Below are 19,353 nucleotides of genomic sequence, written 5' to 3' on the forward strand. Positions count from 1 at the left end.
TTGGAGGTTGGTAATTGGTAATTTTAAATACCTTTCATTTGAGTCCCATATATATATATGAATATTGTAGGTTTTGGGGGTGGGGTACCCCATCCGAAATTTGGATACCAAATTTTTGTTTTTACTATAAGAGAGCACACAATTTCGCTTAAATCGCACCAACCATCTCCCAGATCTTGCTTTTCTGAAAATGATGGTAAAGGGGAGGGCCCGCCAACCCTTCACATATAAAAAAATGTTGTGTGCTTGGGTACCAGGAGCTTCGTCCAAGAAACCCATGGTACAACCAAGTGTGTCGATATCTTACTGAATACGGGATACAGAGCAGCCCTGCATTCTGTAGTAAGGAGCCAGGTGATGCATGGGTATAAAAGGAGGGAGGAGAAACGTCTATTTCATTGGTAGAAGAGGAAAATAGAGACGTGAGAGGGAGCGAATCAAGGAAAATCCGATACAGATAGAGTGCTTAGGAAACGGAAAGAAACATTTTTTCAGCTGCTAGTATCCGATAGTGTCAGCGACGAGGATACCACAGAACCAATCCCTGTTGATAGTATAGAACAGTGATGGGATTACACATCTCATTGCCTATTATTGTATGCGTGGCAGGAACAGAAGCCCATGAACTTGGAAATAGTGTGCACATGCGTGAGTGCGCTCACCACTATTATAGAATGTATATCGTCTAGTCAAAATAAGGTCCAAGTAACAGTAAATTATCTGGAAAAACAACAAGGTCGCAAGAGCTGATGGATTGTCAGTCGAACTTTTTAAGAGCGGAAATGACACAAAGCTGGTCTGTGCGACCTGGCTGCAAGAACGCTTACCAGATGATTCGAACCTCCATCGGGTTAATTCGGTACGTACAACCGGCTGCCATGGGATTGGTTCATCGTCATCACGAAAAGCTCAGCTCAGATCTGCCGGACGCGTTCACAGGTTGCGGATAGTGGAATGCTCCATACAGAGTGGCTGCAACTACATTCGTGGACAATCAGAGATATCGTGTGGAGAGTCTCAGTGAGAGGCCGAGCGGAACACTAAGGAACTGGGGCAAACTTCTTACATATCACTGAGTGCTGTCCGATTCGAATTTTAAGCTTAATGATAAGGGGCCTGCTTTTATAGCCGAGCCCCAACAGCGTGCCGCAGAGCGAAACTTCTTTGGGCAGAAGTTTTAACACGGCATAGTACCTCAGAAATGTCGCCGCAGCTGAAATTTTTTTGATGTTCACGCCAGGATTCGAACTCAGCCGTTCAGCGTCATGGCCGGAAATGCCTATGATACTCGGTATGACAAGTCGAGTTATTAGCGCCTTTTAATAACCACTGGCACGCGGTGATTGGTCCTATGGACCGGAACGAGCTTGCTCACCTAAAAGAGCTTGACGAAGATCGCTAATTCCATAAAAAAATGTGGCTACGAGCTGAGAGCTACCGAGAGAGCAACCTGTGGTCGCGGATAGTGAAATGCTCTATACGGAGTAACTGCAGTCGCAGACAATCATCGGTATTGAGTGGCGAGTCTCAGTGAAAGCCCGGGCGGCACCGGCTCTTACTTAAATACTGAGTGCCTATAATGCTCGATATGACAAAGCGAGTTATTGTCGCCTTTAAATAGCTAATGGCCATAACGTTTCCGCGGCGATTGGTCCTATGCAACGGAATGAGCTTGCCACCCTAAAGAGGATTCCTGGTTGCACAAACATATGTAGCTAAAAAAACCAAAACTTCGATGGAAGGACCCAGTGGAGAAGACTTCTTGAAACTAGGTTTCAAAAATTGAAGAAGGAGAGCTGAAGTTTGAGACGCTTGGTAATATGTTCTGAGTTCGGATGGTGGAATAAATGTTTCTTTAACAACATAAAAGTTAGGTATTAACTTTACTATTTAAAATCGTATTTATTGTTTGGGTTTATTATATAAAATCTCAATTACATGGAAAATGACAAAAAGTGAGTGAAAACAAAATTTTAAAGAACAGTATAGATAAATTAAAATTTTTGTGATTGAAAATATGAAAATGTTGAGTGAGTTGCATCCAGGCCAGCCATAGATCTGAAGACATACAATTTCATTGTGATATTGCATCTGGAAATTAAAATAGGATGCTTGTTGCCATATATACTTATAATTACATTTTTCTTAATACCTAGCTGTATTTTTCTGAAAATCTTTCAAGTTTTTTGAAAATGGATGTCGCTTTCGTTTTTTTTAATGTTCAACTTATATAAAAGTCTTTTTTATACCCTCCACCGTATACGAATGTGCTGAAACTTAAAGCTCCGATCTGTATGGTGTTCATCTTTGTCATACGATGCTCAGCTGAGAGTTAGCGGACGTGTTCAAAGGTTGTGGATAGTGGTATCCTCCACTAGTGGTATCGAGTAGCCTGTCGTGTGGTACAGGCTATTGCATAAATACTGAGTGCCTATGATGCTCGGTATGACAAGACGAGTTATTGGCGCCTCTAAATAACCACTGGCCCACGGTGATCCGTCCTATAGACCGGAACGAGCTAGCTCACCTATAAGATTTATAAGAGCTGGACGAAGATCGCTTATCCCATAACATATGTGGCTTCGAGCTGATGTTCGATAGGATAAGGCATAATAAGGATAATGAATAAAAAATGGTCATCATATTCTTGCGGAGATCGGTTCTATGGACCTGAACGATTTTGCTCACTCGTCAATTTGATAACAGCTTGATGAGGATCGCTACAGTAATAACAGAACAATCTTCGTCATTCCGTTCGGAGCACATCGGAAAAATGCAATTATGTACTTCTTATTGATTTTGGTTGGGATGGTATATGGCTCAAATCGGCTCCCATATTAAACGACCGCTCTGTTTAACTTCTTCTAGAGAGCGTAGTTCTTATCGGATTTGGCTGAAATTCTGCACCATGACTTTTCCATATGTTCCTCCTCCAATAGCTGTAGCAAGTATGGTTCACAACCTGATATAGCTCCCATATAAACGGATATCCCGACATCATGAGCAAATACACAAATCAATTCTTATTTGGTAAGATGGTTATTTCTTTTTATAAACTCCCATTATCCTTTTTTTAGTTTTTGCCCATGCAAAGAAATTGATAAATCCGATCCATGGTAGAGGGTATATAAGATTCGGCCTGTCCGAACTAAACACTTATTTAAATCAACACTTAACTGCCCTTTATTCATATTGAGGTACTTTTCTATTAAAATTGACCTAACATTCAACTTAATCGAGTAGAATTTTTATCTAAAATGTAATGTAGTAAGTGTTATGGTTTCGATTTGTTTATAACTTATGGCTAACGTTATTTTTAATATTATTTAGAAGTATATTCCCTCTTAGTTGATTAACGAAACACCATCAGCCAAATTACCTTATCAGTTGTATAAATCCCATATCTTTGAAGTATAGTCTGGGGTATGGCGTATTAGAATCAGTAGTTATTTTTTAACTCTTTATGCCTACTTACCAAGCATTTAAAACTATCCTTAAAATTCAATCGCACATTATCCATTATAAGACCAAACATAACACACAGTTTGTTTAATACGTTGTTCTTGCAGTATCCCTACATGGCGAAGCATTGTTAGACGATTTTGAGTTTTCTTATCCAACATCTTATTTAATACCCGTGTTATATCTCCAAGTGTTATGAAATGTTTACCTACAACAATAAAGAAATTGAAAGTCTTTAATTTTTTTTTATATAGAGGAAACTTTTACACATACCGGGCAAGTAATGTGATTGCTCGTTAAACATTTTCCACAATTCCAAGTCATTAGAACGTAGTCCTTGACGTTGTTTATGTATTAATTTGTATTTCTCATTGAAGCATGGTATTATTACAGTTTCTAAAAAGGAGTTCAATTGATCTAAGGTCTCTCGGCCGCACATGTATCTGTAAAACAACAAAAAAAACCCTTGAAAAATCATCGGCTATTTAATTAAAATTTTCTGCATTAAAATTACTTGGGAATTTTGTCAAAATCCTTTTGTGCTATTTGTACATCAAATTCTTCAAATTGTATAGGAATTGGTGAGATCTTTTTCTGAACCAAAGGAGATTGCTTGTAGTCTTTAATTTTTATTTTTGGAGTAATACTGCCATGATGATTTAAATTTAGCCTAGCTAAATTAGATCCCAACAACTTGACTGCTGATTTGCTGGCAGATTTTTTAATTGCACTACCGGTTGCTCCCTTGCTTTTGCCACAGCTCAACAGCAATTGAACTTTCTTGTCTTCTTCCTCAGCCTCTTTAATTTTTCGTTCTTTTTCCTCAATAATAAATTGCATTATCAATATTTGCTTTTTTCGCATTTCAGACATGACCATTGTAAAATCATCTTCCAGCTTATTCATTTCTGTCAGCATGGATTCATGTGCCACTACCAGTTGGTCTCGTATAACTGTGGCTTGATCAGCTAGGCCCTGCAGTTCCTTTGATATATTTTTTCTTCTTAGGCTTAATGCTATGAAATCATTAAGGCGTGCTATTTTTCGTTCATTTATATTAAAGAAATCGCCAATATCCTCCATTATTCTAATTTTCTTGTTTTAAAGACTGTCTTGAAAAAAGGTAGCAACTTTTTCATGCAGTTGGGCGGGCCAATATTTGAAACTTACTTGACGGCTGTCATTTAGTGTTACAATAGGTTCGACCTAGTCAAAAAGCGGCTCAGTGCAGTTTACGGGGAAAAGCATGATACAATTAAGAGGTATGGTCACTAGCACAGCAACAAAAATCTACCCCCAATGAAACTACCCTGAGTAGCAAATGCCATTAATTGATACGTCAAAGTGGTTTTAGAAACAAACTTTGTTTAAAAACGTATCTTCTTCAAATGTGATTTGTATTTTCATCATTATAACATTATGTTTTGTTGCTTATGTGTGGAATATTGGATCAAATAGTACATCATTTTAAGATTTGCTAAAAAAAATCACAGCTGTGTTATGAAGCCTTTGACATTTGGACTTACCACAAAATCACAACAAAATTAAAAAAAATATACTCAGCTGTTCGCATGACCTCACCTTATAAGTGCATCCTGGGGGAAGAGCCTAGTACTGAATCATGGTATACTTAAGAGGTAGAGTCATTAGCACAACAAAAATCTACCCCCAATGAAACTACCTTGAGTGGCAAATGCCGTAAATTGAAATGTCAACATTATTTTTAAACAATTGGAAGATGCTGGCAAAGGCTTTTGGGAAGTTGTGCTTATTTAACTTATATCAATGAAAATACTACAAAATTAAATTGTATTTACAAATAAAAGCTGCATTCGTTTCTTTTTAAATAGTTTCATGTTTCATTAGTTATAAATATCGAAGGGGTGGATTTGGTTGAGTTTGAAAACGCTCCACGCACTCACACTTATGTTTACACATGCAGGTAAGCAGCTAATAAATTGATTGGTGCCATATAAATTTTTTATGTAAATAGCAATATTTTGGCCAAAGAAACCCAAAAAAATCACATACGGTAACCTTGTCAAACCACAGAAAGAACGATTTTGTGAACTTTCCCCCTCAAAAAAACGTAAAACCAAACTTAACTCAATTTTTATGATGGGAAGAATAAAGTTATACAAAATTAACATCTACCCTTAAAATTTAATCATTCATGCGGGTTTTTCGTACAAATTCAACCATAATTTTGAACTTTTTTCTCCAATTTGAGGTCAATTTCAATGCAAATAAATTTCGAAATAAAACTCAACTTATAAATGGATTCAAAACTAAAGTCGTTATGCGTAAAAGCGACACATTTTGGGGGAAAAAATCGTCAAAATTACGTAAAATCGGTACGTCTGGCAGCCCTGTTCTTCATACTAACTAAGCGACAAAATCTGCTAATGGGTAATAAAATGAATATACTGAATGACGATAACTGTAAAAATGCCAACAAATACCACTTTTGATATATCATAAAAAACTCATATAATACCAAATCACAAAAACGCCTTTTTTGTAGGTAGCTTCTAAAGACCACAAATCTCTAATCGATAACTAAGGTTAAATGCTTAGTTATTTGTATCGATATATCGATTAGTTAGTTGAAATCGAAGTTGGTTTTCCAATCTCTATCTTTCTTTCTTTTGCATCTACGTCGTGATAAAGCCAACATGGGTTTTGCTAATCTTTGGTACTCTCATCCTCGTAAATACGGCCAAGGTTCCAGATGCTGGTAAATATCAAAGCCCCATTAAATTTCAATCTTTTTGGTAAATAAATTCTATGGATTCTCGCGAGAAAGTACAAGATAATTGCATATAATTAATGCTGCGTTGGAAAGTGAGGTTATGTGAGAGGCACACAAAAGTGAAATGTGCTTCTTCCATCTATCATTTGTAGGTTTCCAATGTTCTTGCGGGATTCCATAGCGTATATTTGTAACCAGTATGTGGTTTTTGCCCCCGGTTGAGTTCGGAATATGCTGATAATATAAGCTTTTGCATTTTCCTTAATTAAGGGTGGCCACAATAAAATTTTCTTGATTGCTGTCGTGAGGTATTCCCTTTTTTTTGTGAGGGGGTTCCGCTTGAAAGTGATGAGAAAGACAAATCTAAAAATATATAATCTTTTTTTATTTATTTAACCATGTTTTTGATATTTGTTGCATTGACGGTTCTTTTTTTTCAATTTACAGCCGTGCCTGCTCTAACCGTCATGGTTTGATCCGCAAATATGGCTTGAACATCTGTCGTCAATGCTTCAGAGAATACGCCAACGATATTGGCTTTAAGAAGGTAAAACAAATAAAACACATTGTCAATAACTTCATTCGCTTATGCTATTGTTTATTCAACAGTTGGATTAAACCCCATTCTTTGATGACTACAAAACTATGAAGGAAACACCACACCCCCTATTCATTGTGATGGCCTGAGTCACCATCTGCTGCATATGGGTTAAGGGGGGAGTTTTAAACTGTTAAAAATGGGACTCGATTTTTTTTTCCTCATATTGTTGGAAAATCTTTTTCCAATGTGTAATAAAAGAACATAAAATCTATTTATTGATTATTTTTACGTTTACTCCATATACAAATGACCATTTCGTGTCCGCAGAAACTTGGTTTGGCGGTAAGTGAACTTCCTTGTTAATGCTACTCAAAATTTTAAAGTTATTAAGCGCCAAGATACTGGTTATGTGAATATCAACAAAACACTTTAAATGAATTGTGGCATTGGATTAATGTTGATAGAGCCAAACCACTTGTTGAAGTTTCTTTGAAGTTGGTGGGGCAGCAATGTTATCTAGTTGCTTTAGTTTTTAATTTATCCTTTACTAGGCAAGTGGCGTAAATGAAAAACGAGTTTATTTACTTTGTGGGTTGGATATTTCTATTAAACATGTTTTTGTAATTGAAGTAATTTTTTTTTGGAAAATTTTAATTTGGTGCCTATAACTTTGATTAAATCATGATTTTTGAAAGTTCTGGTACTACATATTGATACACTTTAATTGCGGATATTAAAAATCTACTAAAACTTAAATTTACATCATATATTCCAAATTTTTATTGGAATCGACAATTTGGATTCCTTGCCATGTACAATACTTTTAAAAACGACTTCATATAAACGCTCCTTCGTTCTTATTTTGCAACAACAACAACAAGTGTTATGTTGTTCCAGACCATAAACAACACCAAATTGTACAATAGTTTTTCTCGGGATGCATCAGTAACGGTTGTGCCGCATGTGGCTAGCGTTCACTCCAGACGCGACTGTTTTGCTTGTTTACGCGTCCATTTAGCCAGAAATGAGCCCTATAGCTATACACCATTTTTCGATAAAACAGTGAATTTCAATCGAGCCTTTGTCACAGAGCATGAATTTTGATAATTAATTGCAATGATTTGCAGTCGTTACACGTTTGTGAGTTTCTCCATGGCGAAGTGGCAGAGTATATTGAACACTTTTCATTTTCACACATGACAGCCGGTTGTACGTACCGGATTGACCCGATGAATTCCTTCATCGGCAAGGGCTGCCGCCTCAGTGTACCACACACTGCTACAACAACAACAACAACACTATTTTCCAACAATGCTGCTACACCGAAAAACCTCAACCTTAAAAACTAATCCTGTACTTACTGAGTTGTCTATCACGGACCGTTTGTTCCATTAGCCAAAATCAGAAAAGATTTTCAAACGCTTCGCTTCTTTCATCTACACTGATCAATTTTCTGGTACCTAGTTTCGATGCCTTTTTCAACTTTGTGGTTTTATTGGAGCTGGGACTTCATCATTCTGGCAACATGGCCCAGCGTTTAATTATGTCAATGTGGCACAATGGGTTTAGACACAAATTGAGTACAAACAATTAAAACGTGCTAAGTTCGGTCGGGGCGAATCTTGGGAACCCACCACCTAGGGTATATATGTAAACCTCCTTTCGTCACAATCCGGTGGACACTGGATAATTAATACACTAAAATTCGGCACGGACATTGAGTGGTCTAATAAATAAAAGTCACTGTTCATTTTTGTAGAACAAAATGTTGGTCTTTTTGGCAGCTATACCCAAATTAAAACCGATCTGAACCATATACAATACGGATGTCGAAAAGCCTAACATAAGTCACGGCGTCAAATTTCAACGAAATCGGATAATAAAGGTGCTTTTTATAGGGCCAAAACTTTAAATCGAGAGATCGTTCTATATAGCACCTTCAAACAAATCTGAACCGATATGGGCCAAATTAAACAGGATATAATAATCACCATATATTTTTATGACTTCACTACTATATCCGTAGTTATATCTCAAAAGGGGCTGGAGTGGATCATATTTTATTCAGGTCCCGGGAACTCATATACAAGTAACATTTTCAGACAATAAATCTACGGTTTATGGGACTAAGACCCTAATTTGGAAGATCGGTCTATATGACAACTATATCTATATAGTCTCATTTGATGCATATATGGGTCGGATGTCGGGAGGCTTAAACCGGGTAATAATTAAAGCTTTCATGAGCTTCAGACCTGTATTCGGCACATCGGTCTGTATGGCATCTATATCTAAATACATTCCGATCTTAACCATATTTGGGTCAGATGGCGGGTGGCTGAAAAGAACTCACTGATTCAAATTTCAGCGAAATTGGGCAATAAATGCAGCTCTTATGGGTTCCAGACCCTTAAACGGAACCTATATCTAAATATAGTTCGATCTGAAACATATTTGAAGTTGATGTCGGGAGGCTCGAAACAATTGACTGTTTCCAATTTCAGCGAGATCGGGTAAAAAATAGAGGTTTTATGGGCTTCAGACCCCTTATCGGCAGATCGGTCTATATGGAAATCGGGTAATAAAGAAAACTTTTATGGGCATCCCATACCTTATCGGCAGATCGGTATATATGAAAGCTTTATCTAAATCTAGTCCAATCTGAAACATATTTGGGTTGGATATTGGGAGGCCTAAAAATACTCGCTGTTTCAAATTCCAGCGAAATCGGATAAAAAACAAAGTTTTCATGGGCTTCAGGCCCTTTATCGGCAGATCGGTCTATATGGCAGCTATATCTAAATATAGTCCGATCTGAACCCTATTCAGGACCGAAGTTTGGAGGCCTAAAACTACTCGCTGTTTCAAATTTCAGCGAAATCGGATAAAAAAATAAAGCAATTATGGGCATTAGAACCTTTATCGGCAGATCGGTTTATATGACAGCTATATCTAAATATAGTCCGATTTAACCCATATTTTGGTCCGATGTTGGGAGGCTCAAAATAACCCACAGTTTAAAATTCCAGTGAAATCGTGTAATTAATAAAGCTTTTAAGGGCTTCAGACCCTTTATCGGCAGATCGGTCTATGTGACAGCTATATCTAACTATAGTCCGATCTGGACCATATTTTTGTCGGATGTCGGGAGGGCTTAAACTACACTGTTTAAAACTTCAGCGAAATCGGATAAAAAATAAAGCATTTATAGGCATTAGATCCTTTATCATCAGATCGGTCTATATAGCCGCTATATCCAAATATGGTCCGATTTAGTCCATTAAAGAACTTAATCTGCGTGCATCAAAAATACGTATCTGTGACGAATTTCAGCTCAATATCTCAATTTTTGAAGGCTGTAGAGTGATTACAACAGACGCACGGACAGACACACGGACATCGTCAAATTGTCTTACAATTTTACGACGATCCGAAATATATATACTTTGTAGGGTCGGAAATTGATATTTCGATGTGTTGCAAACGGAATGACTAAATGAATCCTACTCCTGATCCTACGGTGGTGGGTATAATAATTAAGTTGTAGGGCATACACTTATTCTACATACCAAACTTCTGTTAGACTAGCAAAAATTAAAGCTTCTAAGAACCGAACAAGGATGATCGAGAGACCAGTTTACATGGGAGCTTTATCAGGTTTTAGAATGATTTGGGCCATATTTGGCACAGTTGTTGGAAGTCGTAACAAAACATCGCATGTAAAATGTCAGCCAAATCGGACAAAAATTGAGCCTTGTAAGGTCTCAAGAAGTTAAATCAGGAGATCGGTTTATATGGGAGTTATATCAGGTTAGATACTGATTTGGACCGTACTTGGCACAGTTGTAGGAAGTCATAACAAAAGACTACATGCTAAATTTCAGCCAAATGGGTTTATATGGGAGCTATATCAGGTTATAGACCGATTTGGACCCTACTTGGCAAAGTTGATTGATGTCAAAAAGAAAACCACGTGCAAAGTTTCAGCCAAATAGGTCAAAAATTTCAGCTGCCAGTGGCTCAAGAAGTCAAATTGGGAGATCGGTTTATATGGGAGCTATATCAGGTTCTTGACCGATTTGGAGCGTACTCGGCGCAATTGTTGGAAGTCATACTAGCCGAATGGGTCTATAAGCTGATATAGCTCCCATATAAACCGATCTCCCGATTTGACTTCTTGAGCCCCTGGGAGGTGCAAAATTTGCATATAGTGTTTTGTTATGACTTTCAACAATCAGCTGTGATAATCAAGATCCAAATCAATCTATTACCTGATACAGCTCCCATATAAACCGGTTCGGTTCAAAGAAGTTTTAATTTTTGCTGGTTTGACAGAATTTTGATATGTAGAATACAATTATGCCCATCATTATTTTGTTCCCAAGATTCGGCCCGGCCGAATCTTTGTGGGTTCCCAAGATTCGGCCCGGCCGAAGTTAGTACGCTTTTACTTGTTTGTGATTCACAGGTTGCACATGGTATTACTAATTGTCAGCGACTGCAGTTGCAGCATCCAGGTGTCGTAAGTAGTTAGTTTAGGTGGCACCACTTGGAGATCAGTTTATACAATTGGGATGAGAGAAGAACGAAGATTGGCCTGGACTTCGGCAAGATAAAGATACTAAGAGGAGGAGGACACCGTGGCGCAGAGGTTAGCACGTTCGCCTATGAAGCCGAATGCCTGGATTCAAATCCCTGCGTGAATATCAGCGAAATTTGCAGCGCTGGATATTCCTTTACTAATGCTGGCGACACCGAAGCGCAGAGGTTAGCATGTCCACCTATGACGCTGAACGCGTGGGTTCGAATCCTGGCGAGACCATAAAAAAATTGAAAGCGGTGGTTTTCCCCTCCTAATGCTGGCAACATTTGTGAGGTACTATGCCATGTAAAACTTCTCTCCAATGAGGTGTCGCACTGTGGCACTCCATTCGGACTCGGCTATAAAAAGGAAACCCCCTATCATTAAGCTTAAACTTAAATCGGACTGTACTCATTGTGTGAGTAGTTTGCCCCTGTTCCTTAGCGGAATGTTTATGGGCAAAATTTGCAATGCTGGCGACATTTGTGAGGTATCCTGCCATGTTAAAACTTCTCTAGCAAGTGGTGTAGCTAGGCGGCACGCCATTCGGACTCGGAATAAATATGGAGGCCCTTTGTCATTGAGCATAAACTTTAATCGGACTGCACTCATAGACATGAGTGAGGTATCCCCTGTTCCTTAATGGAATGTTAATGGTAACTTTGGATGCAGTAAAGGCACTTCGAACTGTTCTTTGGCATCCATCATCCCCCACGTCTAACGACCGATATATTAGTCGCATAAACTAACCCTCTGGCCTTAACGTTAGGTACGCTTAAGATTCATTCGTGCGGGGGTATACAACAATTCAACCCCACCAACTTTAATGCCGGCTTCTGTTGTCATGTACTTGCCATTGTGGCAATTACTTATAGGTATGTCTGTATGGCAAATTTCTTCTAAATTAGTCTGACTTCAATTGGACTTTAGACGAGAGAATTGGCAAAAGTTTTAAACTTCACTATTATAAAGGCAAGAAGGTATCTTAAAGGGTCATTCTTAATAGACTACAAGCGTGTATTGAGAAAAAAAAACGAATAATAACACGAAAGCATGAGTTAATTAGTATTTTTTTTAATTCATTCAATAACGTTTGAGTCTAATGATGTGGCTAATTTTAATATTTTTATAGCCATGAGCATATGAGCGCTTAAAAAATGGAGTAATGAAAGAAAAAAAGGTGGATTAAAAATTAAGTCATATTCAAGTGGAGTGCAGAGCTGCCTGTAGTAGATACACGTATACAAATGAATGGTTATTAAGGTGGGTCGGAGTTTTTGTAGACAGAAATTCGTATAACTGTACGCATTTCAAGTGAATATTTGAAACAGAGGCAAACTACATACAATGTCATTTTTAAATAATGGTGTACGATTGAAGTCTATCTAAAAAGTGGTTTAAATGGCAAGAAATACGCACAACTGACGGGTTAATAACATAATATTGGGTTGCCCAAAAAGTAATTGCGGATTTTTCATATAGTCGGCGTTGACAAATTTTTTCACAGCTTGTGACTCTGTAATTGCATTCTTTCTTCTGTCAGTTATCAGCTGTTACTTTTAGCTTGCTTTAGAAAAAAAGTGTAAAAAAGTATATTTGATTAAAGTTCATTCTAAGATTTATTAAAAAGGCATTTACTTTCTTTTAAAAAATCCGCAATTACTTTTTGGGCAACCCAATAGTTAAATGTAGCACCTTTCGAAACTGGAAAGTCCTGAAGCTTTAGGGTCAGTTGGATTGGTTTGTTGTCAAATCGAATAAGAACTGCGCCCTTTTGAGACTGAAGTACTAAAATCGAGATATCAGTTTATATGGGAGCTATATCTAAACATGGACTGATTTTGCCCATTTAAAGTCTTAAAGTCTCAACAGACCCATCGACTATGAATAAAAGTATATGTCCAAATTTCAAGCAGTTTCGTTTACTCGTTCGAGAGTGGGCGTGCTTTCGACAAACGGACGGTCATACATGGTTATATCCATGATATAATTACCAGGTAGTGTACCATAAACAGCCGAGTACAATTTTTTCTCGCAGTTGCCCAACAACAAAATATTGAGTGCACTTTCTGTCAAAAGCAGTGATGAGTGCAACCCTGATATTGTGTATGTGACTAGTTCGCGCCATTTTTCGTTGTTTGTGTGTGCTATGTTTCTTACTCACACGCAACCAAAACTCGTTGTTATGATTTTCAATAATTTCCCATATAAACCGATTTCCCGACTTGACTTCTTGAGTTCCTATAAGCCGCAATTTTTGTCCGATTTAGGTGAAGTTTTGCATGTAGTGTTCTGTAATGACTTTTAACAGCTGTGCCAAGTACGGTCTAAACCGTTTGCGACAAATATCGATTTATAATTTTGGCCAAATTTTAATCATTATATCACACACCACTACTGTGGGACAGGGTATTATAACTTAGTGCATTTGTTTGTAACACACAGAAGCAAGGGTGATAGACCCATTGATAAGTATACCGATCGACTCAGAATCACATTCTGATTCGATTTAGCTATGTCCGTCTGTCCATATTAATTTGTGTACATAGTACAGATCGCAGTTTCTTCCAATCGTCTTAAAATTTGGTATAGTCATGTTTTTCGGCCTAGAGACGAAGCCTATTGAAATTGAAAAAAAGTAGGTTCAGATTTGGATATAGCTCCCATATATATGTTCTTCCGATTTGCAGTAATAATGCAATTAAATGGTCATTTGTTAACCGATTCTCTCGAAATTTCGCAGGAAGGATTTTTTATTTTTTATGACTTTAGACATTACTGTTGATTTTCATGCAAATCGGTTCAGATTTAGATATAGCTCTTATATATATAATGCCTGATTTTCACTCCCAGCGCCACTGCAAGCGCATTTTTTGACCAATCTTCTCAAAACTTCGCACAACGCTTTCCTCGACGACTGTCAAATTATCTGAGAAGTTTGCTGGAAATCGGTTTTGATTTTGATATAGCTCCCATATATATGTTCGTCCGATTTGCAGTAATATTACAAGAAAATGGTATTTTGTTAACCGATTCTCTTGAAACTCGGCAGGAAGAATTTGTTTATGACTCTCGACAATACTAGTATATAGCTCTCATATATAATAGCCTATCACCAATGCCTATTATGTCACCTTGTTACGCAAAGAAAATTTCATTTGAGCTGCGTACCTGCAATTGAAATTTTCGGTAAAGTTAACGAACATTTTGTTAATGATATGTCAATGCATTTCAATAAGACCTAAACAGAATGTTCGCGTTGAGGAGCGTCACGTTGAAAAATACAACTCTGCAAACAAATGGTAAAATGGAACTCGCAAAACTTAAACAATTTTTAATTTTGACGAATAAAAATACTATTTCACGTGTGGCATCACAGAATGACGCTCGCTTTGAAGCACCAAAGTTGACAATTTTTATACCCACCACCGAAGGATGTGGGTATATTCATTTTGTCATTCCGTTTGCAACTCATCGAAATATCCATTTCCGACCCTATAAAGTATATATATTCTTGATCAAAAAAATTGAAATTGATTTGAAAAAAATTTTTTTTTTGTCCATAAGCAGGTTCGAAGATGGGCTATATCGGACTATATCTTGATATAGCCCCCATATAGACCGATCGGACGATTTAGGGTCTTTGGCCCATAAAAGCCACATTAATTATCCGATTTTGCTGAAATTTGGGATAGTGAGTTGTGTTAGGCCCTTCGACATCTTTCGTCAAATTTGCCATATCAATTTGGTCCAGATTTGGATATAGCTGCAATATAGACCGATCTCTCGATTTAAGGTTTATTGACCATAAAAGGCGAATTTATTATGCGATGTCGCCGAAATTTGAGACGGTGAGTTATATTTGGCCCTTCGACATCCTTATTCAATTTGGCTCCGATCGGTCCAGATTTGGATATAGCTGTCATATAGACCGATGCTCCGATTTCGGGCCTTAGGCCTATAAAAGGCGCATTTATTGTCCGATGTCGCCGAAACTTGGGACATTGAGTTAGGTTAAGCCCCTTGACATAGTTCTGCATAATGGCACAGATCGGGCAAGATTTGGATATAGCTGCCATATAGATCGATCTCTCGGTTTTAGGTTTTGGGGCCAGAAAAGCGCATTTATTGTCCGATGTCGCCGCAATTTGGGACAGTGAGTTGTGTTGGGCCCTTCGACATCCTTCTTCAATTTCACTCAGATCGATCAAGATTTGGATATAGCTGCCATATAGACCGATATCTCGATTTAAAGTCTTGGCCCCAAAAAAGACGCATTTATAATCCGATTTAACTGAAATTTTAGGCTTTTGAACATCCATGTTGTATATTGTTCAGATCGGTTTATTTTTAGATATAGCTACTAGAAAGACCAATATTTTGTTATACATAATTGAACAATGACTTGTACTTATTAGTATTTGGTCCAAATCGGATCAAACTGCTATGGGACATGAGGTATGCAATTTTCACTGGATTTTGATGAAAGTTGGTTTACATATGTACCCGAGGTGGTGGGTATCCAAATTCGGCCCGGCCGAACTTAACGCCTTTTTACTTGTCTTACTTTGCCGCGTTGCTTTTGTGGTATTTGTGTTAAGAGTTGTATTTTTGCAACGCGACTCTCAAAAACAAAGCTCAACGCCCTCATTATGTTTTGGCTTTATGGTTACGGAAATTTCGCCAGAGGTGCATACTGCGCTTTAGGGGTTACCCCCTAAACAACGCAAATACTCGTATACATACCTTATGGGGCCCTAGGCAAACGTTTCGAGGTGTTGGAAACGGAATGATGAGATTAGTATACCCCCCTCCTATGGTGGAGGGCATAAGAAGGCATGTGCCATTTCCATTAGAGCATATTAGTTTGAATTTGAGTTTTATAGTGCTTGTGATGCACATGTAAATCTGTCATTTTAGTAGGCACTTTCGTCCCCCCTTAATATACATTGGCGCAAGTTAAATATGTAGGCTGTTGTGTTGATTGCTACTATTAAAGGCTTTAGGCATAGAGACATACTGACTTCGTTGTTGTTGATAGTAGTTTGATACGCGCACAAACAACAATATTTGTTGAGTATGGTTTTCCATAGAAAAGCAGGTTTAAAAAGCATTTTTGAATTTCGAACAGTGAGTTTGAAACAAACAAAAATTTTGAATGAAAAAGGTTGAAATAGAGACTTTTGCCAACGTTTACCACATGCGACCAACGCATATGATCTGAGTCTTGATCAAAAGAATAAATGACAAACAAAACGACATGACTATATTGAATCAGGAAGTGATTCTATTTTGATCGACAGTAGCATTTCTCCATCTTAGCGTTGCAAACAATTGCATAACCTGTGCAACAGTATTGATGTAGGGCCGCGGATTGTAGGTAGCCTCTAATTCACAGAAATTAATCTGGAGAAAAGGAGTTTTGGTCTCCGACTAACCACAAGACTCACTTATATGTTGAAACATAGCAGCTATAGTGTAATGCGTCACTTTTCCGTGTTGTTCTGACGTCTTTTCCAATCCATCGCATTTCCTGGATCCAAATCTAATACATCCAACAAGTTTTTATACCCACCACCATTGTATACCAATCTAGTCAATCCCATGGCAGCTGGTTGTACGTACCGGATTGACCCGATGGAATCCTTCATCAACACACTGCTACAACAACAACAACCAATCTAGTCATTCCGTTTGTAACATCTCGAAATATTGATCTGCGACTTCATAAATTATTTATAAATAGTCTTGATCGTCTTGAAATGTCAAAGCATACTGAGCATCTTTCTCTTTGACACCATGTCTGAAATCCCACGTGATCTGTCAAATACTAATGCATGAAAATCCTAACCTCAAAAAAATCACCCTTTATTTTGCCATGTTCGTCCGTCCCTCCGTCCGCATGAAATTTTGCACAGATACTTATTATTAATGTAGGGCGTTGGAAATTGCACTCGGATCAAATTTCGATATAGTTCCCATATAAATTGGTCCTTCGATTGTACTTCTTCAGCCCTTGGAAGACCCATTTTTTGTCCGATTTTACTGAAATTTGGCACTTTGTGTTTGGTTATAATTTTCAACATGCGTGGAAAGTATGGTCCCAAACGTGGTAAAATCTGATATAGCTCCCACATAAACGGAGCTACCTCTTTTACTTTTTGAGTTTCTGGAACCCAAAATTGTCATTCGATTTGATCGAATGAAATTTTGCGTGTAGTATTTTATTATGACTTTCAACATCCATGGTACGTTAGGTTAGAATCGAAGTGTATTTTCTTAACAGACTCACTTGAACTATTTTTCTCCATTGTATTACCATATTAGAGACAAACCAAGCCTTTGGTGGAAATCAAACCCACGACCCTAGCACTGGTGATCATAGCACTTTACCAACTAGATTACCAGAGCGACCAACGACCGATTAGTCTTCTGCGGCCCCTAGAAGTTTACATTTTTCAATTATGCGCTTCAAATAAGTTTATTTTCTGCAAATTTTAGCAGGAACTGAGGTGGTGGGTTCCCAGAATAAAGGAGAGCTTCCCTCCCTTTTTACTTGTTAAGCGCAGTATGCACCTCTGGCGAAATTTTTGTTACCATAAGAAATGCATGGGCATTTCCTAAACGAAATTTTCGTTGCCAGTACTGGTTACCAAAAATAACCAGTACTGGTTACCAAAAATAGCTAGATCGATTTTTAGATTAGATTTTTACGACGATCAAGAATATATGTACTTTACAGGGTCAGAAATGGATATTTGGATGTGTTGCAAAAGGAATGGGAAAATTAATTAAAGAGGAGAGGAGAGGAGAGGAGAGGAGAGGAGAGGAGAGGAGAGGAGAGGAGAGGGGAGGAGAGGAGAGGAGAGGAGAGGAGAGGAGAGGAGAGGAGAGGAGAGGAGAGGAGAGGAGAGGAGAGGAGAGGAGAGGAGAGGAGAGGAGAGGAGAGGAGAGGAGAGGAGAGGAGAGGAGAGGAGAGGAGAGGAGAGGAGAGGAGAGGAGAGGAGAGGAGAGGAGAGGAGAGGAGAGGAGAGGAGAGGAGAGGAGAGGAGAGGAGAGGAGAGGAGAGGAGAGGAGAGGAGAGGAGAGGAGAGGAGAGGAGAGGAGAGGAGAGGAGAGGAGAGGAGAGGAGAGGAGAGGAGAGGAGAGGAGAGGAGAGGAGAGGAGAGGAGAGGAGAGGAGAGGAGAGGAGAGGAGAGGAGAGGAGAGGAGAGGAGAGGAGAGGAGAGGAGAGGAGAGGAGAGGAGAGGAGAGGAGAGGAGAGGAGAGGAGAGGAGAGGAGAGGAGAGGAGAGGAGAGGAGAGGAGAGGAGAGGAGAAATAATGCTGTTTAGAAATAAGGCCACCTTTTGACAGACGAGAATTACACTATACAGACACCCGTGTTATTTTATGGTTCCAAGGCATGGGTGCTTGCGAAAACAGACGAGGTAGTGCTTGGAGTGTTTCAGAGAAAGATTCTTCTTAAAATCTATCGCTCCAGCGAATAATTTTTTTGAACACGCAAACCGGGACGACCAAAACTCCGTTGAAAAGATCAAGTGGTAAAGACATTTTGAAACCTGATGTCAGAGATTGAAGAAGGAGCGCACAAGATCGAGGTGCTCGGAAATCTAATCTAAGTTCGGCTAATAAGACAAATGTTTTCTCATAAACAATTAAAGTAATGTAAGTTTTATTAGATTGTTCGATATACGTAACACATATGGTTGAAATCGATTCATACATATTCCCCACTTAACTACTGTGGCAAAGGCTATTATAACGTAGTGCATTTTTTGTAACACCCAAAAGGTTTAAGAACCACTTTCTGATTCGATTTAGCTCAGTCCGTCCGCTGTCTGTCATTCGACATAGCTGGTGCATTTCATAGAAATCGGTTAAGACTTAAATATTGCTCCCATATATATGTGTCGCACAATTTCAACTTCTATATCCTTTGCAAGCGCCTCTGGAAAATTTCCACACATTCACTTATGACTGTTCACATTTTAGGTGATTTATATCAAAATCGGTT

The 19,353-nt window shown here is 38.3% G+C and overlaps 2 protein-coding genes across 4 annotated transcripts; one reads left to right on the plus strand and one right to left on the minus strand.

Annotated features, from left to right (window-relative positions):
• Window positions 1-1,882: 1,882 nt before the first annotated feature.
• Window positions 1,883-4,626, minus strand: LOC106088080 (uncharacterized). 3 transcript variants are annotated; one of them, XR_009397144.1, is made up of 5 exons: window positions 3,977-4,626; window positions 3,736-3,905; window positions 3,476-3,670; window positions 3,380-3,418; window positions 1,883-2,058 (listed from the first exon to the last, which is right to left on the minus strand). XR_009397144.1 is itself a non-coding variant. In XM_013253379.2 (4 exons), the coding sequence occupies exons 1-3, from the start codon at window positions 4,543-4,545 to the stop codon at window positions 3,513-3,515; spliced, it is 897 nt and encodes a 298-aa protein (XP_013108833.1). In that variant the 5' UTR covers window positions 4,546-4,626; the 3' UTR covers window positions 1,883-2,091; window positions 3,476-3,512. The 3 variants fall into 3 exon arrangements, 1 of the variants encoding a protein (XP_013108833.1); XR_009397143.1 differs by having other exon boundaries at window positions 1,883-2,091; XM_013253379.2 differs by lacking the exon at window positions 3,380-3,418 and having other exon boundaries at window positions 1,883-2,091.
• A 1,462-nt stretch (window positions 4,627-6,088) lies between these two features.
• On the plus strand, window positions 6,089-7,026 carry LOC106088090 (small ribosomal subunit protein uS14). The gene is made up of 3 exons (XM_013253396.2): window positions 6,089-6,199; window positions 6,662-6,761; window positions 6,824-7,026. Exons 1-3 carry the CDS (start codon window positions 6,138-6,140, stop codon window positions 6,830-6,832), a joined length of 171 nt encoding a protein of 56 aa, XP_013108850.1. The 5' UTR covers window positions 6,089-6,137; the 3' UTR covers window positions 6,833-7,026.
• The last annotated feature ends 12,327 nt before the right edge of the window (window positions 7,027-19,353 follow it).

This window comes from Stomoxys calcitrans, chromosome 2 (genome assembly GCF_963082655.1).
Source record: "Stomoxys calcitrans chromosome 2, idStoCalc2.1, whole genome shotgun sequence".
Taxonomy (NCBI): domain Eukaryota; kingdom Metazoa; phylum Arthropoda; class Insecta; order Diptera; family Muscidae; genus Stomoxys; species Stomoxys calcitrans.